The 12,293-nt window shown below is 40.6% G+C and overlaps 1 protein-coding gene across 2 annotated transcripts in view; it reads left to right on the top strand.

Annotated features, from left to right (window-relative positions):
• Positions 1-12,293, top strand: part of TENM1 (teneurin transmembrane protein 1) — a 490,026-nt gene that overhangs the window by 364,099 nt on the left and 113,634 nt on the right. For both annotated transcript variants that reach the window (XM_019521566.1, XM_019521567.1), the window contains one exon: positions 2,972-3,204. In XM_019521566.1, the coding sequence (XP_019377111.1) occupies positions 2,972-3,204 (233 nt within the window). The remainder of the gene's footprint in view (positions 1-2,971; positions 3,205-12,293) is intronic.

Consider the following 12,293-nt stretch of genomic DNA (forward strand, 5'->3'; position numbering starts at 1 on the left):
GGGATTCAGGTCCTTATACAGTGCCCCCGTCCATGGTATCCAAGTACATTCCCCCTCCGTACAGTATAGCATACAGTCAGCATCAATCACGGGCAGTCCATTCCTCCTTTCTGCCTACCTTACCCCTGGCAAAAATTGCACAAAGATTAATTTTATTTTAAAAGCTGGTGGAGCACAGCTAGAGAACATTTCCAATTGGGTCACACTGACCTTTAGACATATTTTGTTTGTTCTGTTCAAAAACATTGATATTCTCAGTATGTCCCTCACGAGGTCAGGCTGGTTCCATTAGTTTCCTAGACTCTCTGCAATCAGTATTTTTAACACCAAGTAATAAAGCTGTTTGGGAACTAGTGAACTGGAATCTGGGCATTGAACTCAGAGGGGGTAAAGAACTCAGAGAAGGAAATAGTTTCTTCTGAAAGAAATCACTGTAAATATTTTATTAGATCACTTGACACAATTTTTAACATTACTAATTAAAACAGGCCATGATACAGATTTCATTCCATGTATCCCCAAAGATCAGATATAGTTTTGTTTTGGGGGGGTGTTTCCATTTCTATTAAACATTTTTGCATATTTTAGTATTCAAGACTATAACCACAGGTGGCGTTAAGCATTTTCTCAAAGCTAGTATATTATACCTAATGACAACAAGCATGACTAAGAGGAGAGTTTATAATGACCCCTGGTACTTTGTGGTTTTAACTTGAGTGGTGTACATTTAACATCTTGAATTCTCCATGTTCATTTCTCCACAGCAGGGTTTTATGAAAAACCCTTTGCTCAATTAGTCCAGATTGCTCTTGAACTTCAACTGCAAACCCCACAAGTGACCAGTCCTAATATTTTTAACAAAAAAAGTTTAATTAGCTTCAGAATAATGGCAGTCTTTGGTACCGCAATTAATCACATTTATCTCATTCCCTCCTTCTCACCTCCTTCATTCCACCAATCCTCTCTCAATCCTCTGTCCCTCCTCTGTATCTCCCTTCTTCCTTATTTCCTGTCTAACAGAATCCTTTTTTCTCTCTCCCTCTTCCCTCATTTCTCTCTTTTCCCTTTCATAAAAAAACTTGTGATTAGCCAGAATTAGACTAATAGACCTTATGGTCCAATCTTTGGGGTGCTGAGGACTTGCTCTTCCATTAGATGTCAGTGGGAATTCAGGAATTCACTAAGCACCTTGGAAGATCAGGCTCTATCAAAAATGATTATATTGTGGGTTTCTTAAAATCCCCCATAAATGGAAATAAGACATTTTAACTGAGCCTTGCTGGAATGTATAAAATTAGAATACAGTACCAAATGCATTCATAAACCAGACTAAATGAAAGAAAGGATATGTATCTCTTCATATACATTATCACTAATAAATGTTTTTCCAGGGGTCTGTAATATTGCTCGGTTGATTTAGGACCATCTAATAAATGGTCAGCAAACCCTAGTGTCTCCCTCAGTCAGGCAAAGGTTTGATCTTGAAATAGGCTCTGTCAACTTAATCTTCAGTTTAAAAGAAATCAGTGCTACACACGTACTTTCAAGTCCCTGGCAAAGGCAGTGCATTTATCATCATGTTTTCTCCAAAATATTTTTTCTTCTCCGGTGCGGAAGACCCGTGTGAATAGGGGAAGCTAAGTATACACAGTACAGTGTCAGCTTCACCGCACACGTAAGGGAGCTGACAAAACACAGAAACATCTTCTCACTCTCATCTGTGCATTACACTCATCTCAGGTGCTCACCGCAACACTAGTAAAATATCTTCAGGAGGAAAAGTGTGATTTTTTGACAGCGTCTCTTTCAACTGCATGACAGCAAACTATCGTAACAGAGTATAAACCTGTAAGAAATTTGAATATGATGTACTGAAAAAATAGCAGCCTTGAGGCATGTCACAGAAAAACATTGGAAGTTCAAACTTCAGGATAGCTGACTGTCAGAAATGCTCTTCTCCCTCCAGAGAGAGCACTGCAGCGAGGAAACATCCGCTCTCAGGCTCTGGGAATTAGCTGGAATTTGTACAGACATTTAGGAAGCAGCGGCCCGGATTGTGTCTGCACAGAAATCTCCTGATTTCAATCACGCTCTGCACAAGCTTGAGACTCTGCTCCTATTCCCGCTTTATGATTGGGGCCAACATGTGCAACCTTGGCAGAATTAAAGCCATTGTACTTGTTACTTCCCATCTCAGAGGGCTTCCTTAAGCAGCAAATTTGCTTAGATTATCAAGCTGCCAGAAAGAAGCAACCACACACACACACAAAAAAAATCTGATCGGTTGATAAGATGCAGTCCAGTTCACTTATTAGAATTCATGAGCCTTACCACTTAATTAACATGTGTAAATATTTTTTTTAAATAACGTTTTATCATCTCAATAAGGCACTTCAGTGCGTGAATTATGGTGCATTAATTCACGCCTAGTTGCATTGACGGTACTTGGCCTTCCGCCTTGTTCCTGACAACATAGTAGGCATGAATTAATGCACCATATTTCACACCTTCGTGTTACTTAATGTTTAAATGAGGATAAAAATAACCAGAAGTGGATTTTTGTGCCTACGCAGAACAGTCTGTGGGGTACCCTGCTGCTCTCCTTTAAGTCATAATGTGGTTTTGAATGCTGATAGTCATGACATTTAGCATGCATATAAAAAAAGGCTTCTGCTTTTGAAAACTGTCGGTATATCCACCTTGCAATTGCTGCTGCAAGTTTAGTCCAGCATGGACTAACCAGCCAACTTTTTTTGGTTGGTTTTTCAGCTACTAGTGCTGCATGCCGTGTTCCCACATCCTAGTTTAAAGCTAGGTTGGGTATGTCTGCAGTATCCTGCTGTCACTACAGCACAGGTATACCCAGGGAGAAAAAGGATAGCAGATGGTCCATGCTGCTGGAAGTAAATTTCTTCAAACAGGGAGCATGATGAACACATTAATTCTCTGACTTTGCTCTTCTTCTCTTTAGTACGAGTCCAGCTCACAAGTACTACCTGGCTGTGGACCCAGCCTCAGAATCCCTCTACTTGTCAGACACCAACACCAGGAGAGTCTACAAAGCGAAATCTCTCAGTGAAACAAAGGATTTGGCCAAGAACTACGATGTGGTTGCAGGGACAGGTGATCAGTGCCTCCCATTTGATCAGAGTCACTGCGGAGATGGCGGAAGAGCAGCCGAGGCTTCCCTCAACAGTCCTAGAGGTAGGAACGATACGTTAAAAGCCTTTTTTGCCTTTCAGGGTTTGTGGGTTCAAGTCCATTTTGATACTTGATGCATGTGAGTAAATTCTCCTCGTGTTCATGGAGTTTAGGCACGTGCATTTAAGGTCCAAGAAATCTGTGCTCTTCAAATCTGAGGTCCATTAAGACAGTACTTATTTGGAAATCACTAAGTTGACCTTGGCCATCAAATGCACCTAAAAAAAAAAAAAATTCTCCCACTGACTGGCACTAAAATGTTTGGTGCCGCTGTGTTTCCAAAGCAAATGCCATATTGTAGGGGCTGTTTGAAAGTGTCATGTTCATCCATCATTTGTGCCAAAACCTAATCTACTTGCACCAGCCCTTGCAGTAACAGTAAACTGCAGCATAAGACTTGATGTTTTCAGCTGAATGCCCCTAAGCTCCCATCAAAATCAGCAGTAGCGAAAGGGACCCAGCACCTCACGTAACAGAGGTAAATGAGCTGCAGCTTGTTCATTCCTGTTAACACACTGTGAACTCCTAATGAATAGCTCTGAGGTAAAGTTTGATGTTTTAGTTTTTTGAGCTAAAAAAAGGGAAGCTGTTGATCAGTGGGAAATTAGAATGTATATCTAGGCAAAAATATTTCCAAGACAAACAATAAACCCAATTTTAAGGCTTTGCTAAACAACACGTTGCAATTATAGCCCGCGTGACTTTGCCATGTCTTTAATGATGGAAGGTAAGTGCGAGATAAGTAAAAATAAATGTTAATCTTCAGGCAGCTAATTAATGTACTGAATCAACTCTGAAAATAGTAGAAAACAAAGGTTTTCAGATCCCTTTGCAAGAAAACAAGAGTCTATGTATTATTGCTGACCACAATTGATTATATCTAATTAGACTACAATTAGCTGTTCTTTCTTACTTATTGAGAAAGTATGTTGGTGGAAATTTGTAACATGGCATTTACCTTAAAAATAGCTATATATATTTAGCTTCGTAAATAAGAGGTTGAAGTCAGGGAATGAACATTAATTTTTAATTTTTTCTAATTTACTGCCTAAGGGGGCCTAGCAGTAGAGCAGTTAAGGCAGCTCCAGAGATGTGAGTTCAAACTCCACTCTGGACTTGTGCCAAAGCTTCCCCCCAGTCAACCCAGTTGTAAACTGGTACGTTCTTATTTTGGCTGGGAGGTCAAAGGCAGCCAAGCATGACGCCTGCCAGTCGGTCCTTTATGTGGCTGTTAAACCTACATTCGTTTTACCAACCACAAGGCTCAGAAGGACCTTGGATCTTTTTGATTGACAATGAACTTGAAGTTCATGAGCCATGGGCCAGCCAGCAAACTGTGGACAAAACGTATGAAATCAGGCTGGTGGCAGCTAAAGAGGGGAGCGCTCTGGTCGCCTCTCTTTATTGGCTGTGTATTGAGATCATGCTTTTAAAAAGTATTATCATTGGTGCCTCCCCTTCCTTTTCTCACTCGCCTCTTAAATCATGTCTTGTCTTGTAGTGGGCTGTCATTTACCGCATGCCATTGGCCGCAACACTGAGGCCTCTGCTTCTAGGGACAACTGTCATATAAATATTTAATAAATATTAATAGAATTAAGATTAATGATCAATATTAATAACTATACATATATTAATACATATTTTTATGATGAGCATTCTCTGCAAGAATGGCTCCACAAACCTGTTGCTCTAACAGTTCCTTCCTTATGAGAAACTAAGAAAGTTATTTTTTATTTCATAATCAGAGCCGGGTTTTGTGGCTTGCCTTGTATTTTTTCCTTGCCATACATTCAGCAAGAGCAGGTCTTTGTTTGAAATTTAAGAAATAATAATCAAAACAAAGTTTTCCCTCGGCCTTTAAGAAGTTTGAAAGCACCATCTTACCAATGGCAAAAACCCTCTCCCTTTAAAACAGGGTTTTTTATACATGCGGTATTCTTCAGAGACAAAAGCTTTAAAAAAAACGTATTTAGTAGAATGCATCTTGTGAAGATATTGTTTGATTGCTCATTTTGCTTGTCGTTAAAATAATCACTCAGATTATTGGATCAGAAGATAAGTCAATTTGTGTTTCTGTTGCAATTACAGTGAGATGAACGGAGTCTGAGTAACATAATCATTTCTTTTTTGGAAGACTGGAAGTATGGATGAGACTTTAAGGGAATGTATCTATAGGTCATTTAGAGATTGATTAGACATACGACCAAATAAATCACTTCTAATTTCATTCCTTTGAGATTTTTACAATAAGAAAAAAAGTGTCTTGTGTTGCAGATGAAAAGGCTGCATAGATACTTCCCATTCAATACAGCTGGAAATAGGTTCCTCTGTGGCTAGTCAGGCTATTCTCATTTCATTTTTAGCCGCTGATACAAAAGCACAATCTCTTCTCTCCTGTTTCTTTCCTCTCTATCTTGTTTATTCCTGTCCTGGCTCTCCTTTCTTCTGCAGTAGAAGTTAAAATCTGAGCAGTTTAAACAGCATAATACTAAATCACAAGACATGCATAATGATGGTGGGAAGGAAGACGGTTCAACAGCTCGCTGGGGTCAGGCTGTCATGATTCATGAATTCTGTTCCACCTCTGCTGACACCCTCTGTGCCTTTGAATGATCACTTCTTATCCCCATGACTCAATGCATGAGTCTGTAAAGTAAATGTAGTAATGCCTAACCCCGGAGGGTGCTGTGAGACCTAAGTAGTAGTGCTTGGCAAAACACTTTGAAAACCTGGAATATATTTAAAAAAAAAAAAAAAAAAGCTGCTGCAAATCCATATTTACCTGTTATTGTTTGTTTAATATATTATCAGCTGTCCTGGGTGAAATCTATTTCAAAGAATATTTTACTTTTTGGAGTCTTTTTGAAAATAGATATCAATTTTTCTAGTATATGGCACTTTGCTTCTGGCATGCAAGACCTTCATAAGGCATTTCATGAGAGTTGTTCAAATAAACTTTAAACTTTCAAAGAAAGCTTATTAAATAATGCAAGAGCCTTCATCAGCTTTCATTTAATTTTTCTCGGTATCTTTACCTTCAAGGTGACTGTGTTTAGATGCTTATTATTTGGAGGGGAGAAGAGAGGAACATGGGAAGATGAATGCCTGGTGATGGAATTTAATAAAGTGGTACTCCTTAGAAGGACATTAGTCAATTCTTTTGATTGGAACCAGTTTCTCCAACTTCTATTTCGCAGCCAGCAAACAAACACTCACAGCTTTCTTCATTAATTGAATGAGTGAAGGGAAAAATGAAGCCAAGAGGTTGACTGAGCATGAATCCCCTCGTATTGTATATAAGTTTGAAATGACATTGAAAGATGCTTTTAAGCAGGCATGGGTGATGTAGTTGAAACTTGAGCTTCAATATATTATTTTTACTGCAACTTATTTTAATTCTGCCGAGAAGTCAAACTAATGAGTCATGTAATAGATGACCAAGTACTTAAAAAGAATGTGAAATGATACAAGGTGGGGGCATAAAATAAAATCCGTGACAGGCTGAACACATTTATTATACAAGCAGATACTGAAAATGAAGGAATAACTACATAGGATAATATTAATCATCGCCCAGATTCGAGACTCTTGACTTTCACCCAGTACCAGATTTTCAGTTTTTTAAATTTCTCAGTTAAAAAAAAAAAAGTGGGCTTAGTGACGATCAGCAGAACCACAGTCACCATGCTGGGAGGCTGGCGGATAGTTTAAAACACGTGGCCAGATGTTAGGATTCTGGACCGCCAATGACTTACTGTGTAAATCTGAGCTAGTTGCTTAAGAGGCAGGACAAGACATCCCATCTGTAAACTGGGAAACGATGAAAGTCTCACCTCACCTAAGATGCAGGCCTCGATTTTTAAAGGAGTTAAGCTGTTGCTGTTCTCTGATCCTCAGAAGGACATTTGGACTAACTCCTCCTTAGGTGTCTAATTCCTGTTGAAAGCAGCGGGAATTAGTGGTTAGGGCTAATATATTTGTGGATTTAAGTCCAAGTGATTTAGGTCTCATTTTCAAAAAAGACTCGGGCATTTAGGAGCTTATGGGCTCCAAACCCAGTAAGGAACAAAGGGTCATAGAAGTTAGATGATACAAAGCCCAACTTATAGGCAAATGGCCCTCAGAGAAGAATAGAGACCATCCTCAGCCTGAGGGGATCCAAACTTACCTCTAGATAGGGAGCGCTCAAACCATCCAGCTATGAGTAAGCTGGGATAGGGGTACTCGCAGCCCCTGCTATAGAGGCTCAGCTTCTGGAGCCGGACAGCACGAGCTCCCCCCACCTTGCATGCAGGGTGCGCAGGATTTGACCAAGAAGCTTCTACCATAACTGCCTGGGTTTGGTTTTATGGTGTAAATCCTCTTCCCCACACTGGATCCAAATCAGTCCCTGCTACAGAATTGCAAAGAGGTGAACACAGAGCCCCTCCCCAGTATTAGTTAATGTATTGCCTGTCGCATAAAGCAGTTGTGCATCTGTCATTTGTTGCCTGCCCCGTATACCCCGAGCTATTTGCCTACTAATTTCTGTTGAATTTTTATTATGTTCCCAGTCAGGCTGTTAGTGAGGCCTGGGATATGTCCTTTTCAGCACAGATGAAGCGTAAATTGTTTGAGAAGAGAATTTCGGCAGAAAAGCTGCAGTTCTGCTTACAGACAAGTAGAATATGGGTGCTTTAGAAATTTAAGATAAAAAAAATTTAAGAAACACTTAAATAAAAGATTTAATTTTAAAAAGGTGATTGAAATCCTGTTAAAGAAACAAAGAAAATGTTTTTGCCCTTTTTGGTTCAAACTTTGATGTGAAACCACTGGACACTGTCAGTGACAGGTCATGAAAAAGGTATAGTTTGAAAGGCTTTATTTTTTTTTTTTTTTAATTCTGAAAATAGTCACGGCTCTCTAGCTTTCTATCTGCAGCACTTCTTGCAAATGTAAACACAAAAAGAGCTGTAAAAACCACTTGCTGGAATTAAATATGTTCATATTTTGTTATATGTCAATAGTTCATTTAGGGCCAACACTAGCTCAGTTGAAAACCTCCTGTTGGCTTCTGTTTGATGTGAGCAGAATCCTTAAATGAAGCTAGTTGCTAACGTAATCTCCCTGCCCCCAACCTGCTTACCATAGGTAATAGCAGTCATTAGCATTTGATCAGGAGGTCCCTGCTATTTTACAAGCCAGTACATGCATATTAAGCTTACCATACAATCCAGAAAAAGCAAGAAGTGTGAAATTCCACGAAGCATGAAGGGTACAAGCAGGAATGATGAAACAATTTGCCCTGCCCTCTACATAATAAGATGATGGCCATGTGCAGACATTCGGCATCTACCAGGACAATCGCTGCTCTCAGAAGAAACTACAAGCATACAGACACCGTAACGTTTTCTCCTACTGCAATAAATGGCCATTCTGACTACAGCGAGGTAGAAATTGCTTGTGGGAGACTGAATGTCTGCACATTTTCCCCCTCACTTATCTCCTCCTGGGGAATCAGGAGTGGAGCCAGGTGGGAAAAGGCTTCCAAGCTGAACAGGGGAAAGGCTCTAGGAGCTGAGAAGAGGGAACAGCACCACGAGTGCCCGGTCTGCCTCTCATGTGGGAGTCCCTGGTGTGAGAAGTGCCCAGGGGCTTTGCCTCACCTCTCCAGGCCCTTTGGGGACAGGCGGACTGGAGCAACCCATACGTTCCTCAGATAGGATCACCCTGGTCTAGGGATGCAGGTGGAGCATGGGAGAGGGGAGTGGTGGCAGACTGGACACGTGTACGGCTTCCTCTCCTGGAATCGTTTCTAGCGCTGGAAGTTTTCTGCCACTAGAACTGAATGTTTGTTTGAGGCCGATATCGAGACCTGAACACAGCGGCCTGTTTTACTGGAGTCAGAGACAGAGCAAGTCTCGTTCCATTTTGTCATGTCATCCTTATACTTATTTTCCTCCTTGTCACTTCAACCCTAACAGGTGGTGTTGATGGTTATCTCTGTTTCAGGAACCTGGAAAGCAGGTTGTTTTATGGGGATGAGGTGGATGTTGGGTTGGGTTGTTTTCTTTTTGGACTTTTAAAGTCAAGTTTTCCCCAAGTTTCTTGCAGCCCAGATTTGAATGCATAAGAAACAGTTACTCACTTTTCTGCAAGCCATTATCAGCAGTAAATCTGACCCCAATCATTGCAGCTCAAAATTGAAGACAAGACATTTTCATCCAGCGTGGGCACTTAAAATAATTTTGCTCTCTTTCATCTTTGCTGTTGAATGCTTCTGTCGGAAGAGCAGCAACATTGAAGTCCAGGTACCGAAAGAAGTGTTCCAGCTAATAAAGAGCAGTTGAGCATTTTGCTTCTCGTACATCACACGCAATGAAGTAAAGATGACAGAGATCACAAAGCAAGACTGCAAATCACTTGAATCATATTTTGAGTGGTGTATTATGGTAACCTATAAATAACTAATTGCATAAAATTGCTTTAGTAGTTTCTAGATGGCAGCTTTAATTAAAAGCACCAGAGACATTTAGAAGTTTAGAAATGGATGGCATGTAATTTGCCCTTTTACCAACCATAAAATGGTAATTAACCAATTTGATTCACTTCTTCCTATTAAAAGTTTTATGAGACTAGCAAGTTCTTTCCAAATACAGTTTCTCTTCAGCAGAAGGTAGCGCATTCCCTTTTATCAGTTCTTTCCAGTACTTTAAGATGTTTTCATGTACAAAATTCTTCACAAGTTTAATTAGAAATTTTCATCCAAAGTTAAAGCGCTTATTTGCAAGTAATAACGATTTTTAGACGCGTGCACCATGTTGTTCTAAGTCTTGATACTTAATCTAGTTTGGACTGGAGTGCTTAGCAAAAAAGGTGTGTAGTGGCCAGCTAGAGTGCCAAAGGACCAGGAAAGTACCTTTGTGGACAGGTCGCTTAATGGACTGAATTTCCATTATGAAATAAGAAAAATATATATTAGTTGAATATTAGTGGATATTTTGAGGCCTGGATCTTTAAGACTGAATGTACAAAAATGCACGTGCGTAATATTCACATTCAGTTTCCACAGTTAAGCATGCGGTTTATTAATTGTGCATATAAATGATCAGTTAACTAACTGCTATATAGATTTGTATTGGTGCATTCATGTACAAATCAGAAGAAAGGTGATAAAAGGGTGTCTACCTTTATCGGAAATATTTAATTTATAACAAGGCAAGCTTATGTGCTGGAAAGCCTTCCTAAAATAACACCACGTAGCTTTTTGTTGCAAAAGTCCTGGTCAACTCCTTCTTTCCAGTTCACAGAATGACAGATTAAACCCTCAGATCTTTATTCTGGATGCAGTTTTGCTCCTAAATCTGGATACCCGCGCCTATCGACTTCACTAAAACTGTATAGTTCAGTAAAATTAAAGGTTGCTTCTGAAAACAGTCCAAAGGACTGGACAGATCTCAGACATCCAAACGATCACCAAAGGGATGAACCCCTTTTGAAATTTTTAATAAAAAATGACCCTGCCTGACACAGACCAAACATTTGAACATCAAGCAGCTCTCGTATCCCGGGCGAGTGCCCCATTTACCAGACCCTAAGGTCAGTCTCTAAAGCTTTCCTCTTGGAGCAGAGGCTTGCACCTCTGCTGTCCTCCCAGCTCTAATTAAAGCGCCCACAGCATCTCACATACTCACCATCCCACACTTCAAAATTGCGGCAGGGACACTTTAACTAAAGTTTGTTCAATGAGCTTTAGTTAAAGTGCCCCTGTCACCACTTAGAAGCACGGGGATGCTGAATACATGACACCAAGGCTGCTGGAGCACGCTAATTAGCACACTCCAACAGACTCGATTAATCAAGTCCGCTCTGATGCATGCTAATTAGCATGCATTGGAGCTGGCTTTGGGCATGTGTATAGGTGCCCTAAAATACAGCTCCTACTGAAGAGAACGAGAGAGACAGCACCACAATGCCCAGTGGATGGAGCACTTCCTGAGGTATGATGGGAGATGGAGAGTCATTTCCTGATCTGGACCAGGTCAAGGTTGGAGTTTTAACCTTCATTTCCCACAGTCCTGGTGAGTGCCCTCAACACCGGATTATTCTGTATTCCGGGATCGGCGAGGGGTCATCTGTGTTTCAGTTCTCACCAGGAAGCCCATCCTTTTGGAAAGGAAATGCATGTTCCCACAAAGTTTTGGTTTTATTCAGTGGATGCTGTCACTGTAAATAAGCTTTATCAGAAAGTTTGCAACCGGTGCTACTTACTACACCCTCTTGCCTTTATCAGATCTTTCCTTGCCTTTGTTCTTTGTCCTTACTCTGCTGTTTTCTGTGGAAGATGTTGCTGCCTCTTTCCTTCTGTTGATTTCTTTGATTCCTCTTGCTCTTGCCGTGTTTTCTACCCATCGTCCTTGGCATCTTCACTCTTTTCCCTTACTTGGAGCAGACCACAAAGTTCAAGTGAGACCACTGCAAAAATGATGGATAGTTGAAGAAAATTTAAAGTAGTGATGAGAAGATATTAAATAGATTATTTATACATGTTACAATTACTGTGGAGACACATTTTGAAATGTGTAGCTGTTATGTAAAACATGTCTCGTAATATCTCAGTCTTCAAATCTCAGTTAAAAGAGTGCTAGCAGCATGCATCTCATGAGATTATCAGAAAACACATAGACTGCAATCTCTTCCGAGAAGACAACCAAAGCCTTAGGCATCTAGGAGACTTTGATCTTAAGGATGTTACGATTATTGCTCACGATTGCAATAACAAGCCGTGAGGGTGCCGAGTAAGCACACACCGCTGGAACGTGAACTCACCTTCGTTCCATTATGACTGTGCAGGCTGGTACTCTCAGAATGACTGGCCACCCGCTTTGAGAAAACATTTCGGGCAGCTCACATCCAGACAACAGCCGCTGAAAGGACAAATTGTAGATGTAAGCATTTAGGCTAGAATTCAGCACAGCCTGAAAACAGCCCCAGTCCTCCCACCCTGTTTCCATTGCCAACATGCCCCCTGCACGGCAGCTTGTAAAGTAGGCACCATCAGGGCCACTCACAGCAGCCAGATGTAGCACCTGTGCTAACTGAACTCTTCT

Source organism: Gavialis gangeticus, unplaced genomic scaffold (genome assembly GCF_001723915.1).
Source record: "Gavialis gangeticus isolate Ggan-Ray unplaced genomic scaffold, GavGan_comp1, whole genome shotgun sequence".
In the NCBI taxonomy this organism is placed as follows: domain Eukaryota; kingdom Metazoa; phylum Chordata; order Crocodylia; family Gavialidae; genus Gavialis; species Gavialis gangeticus.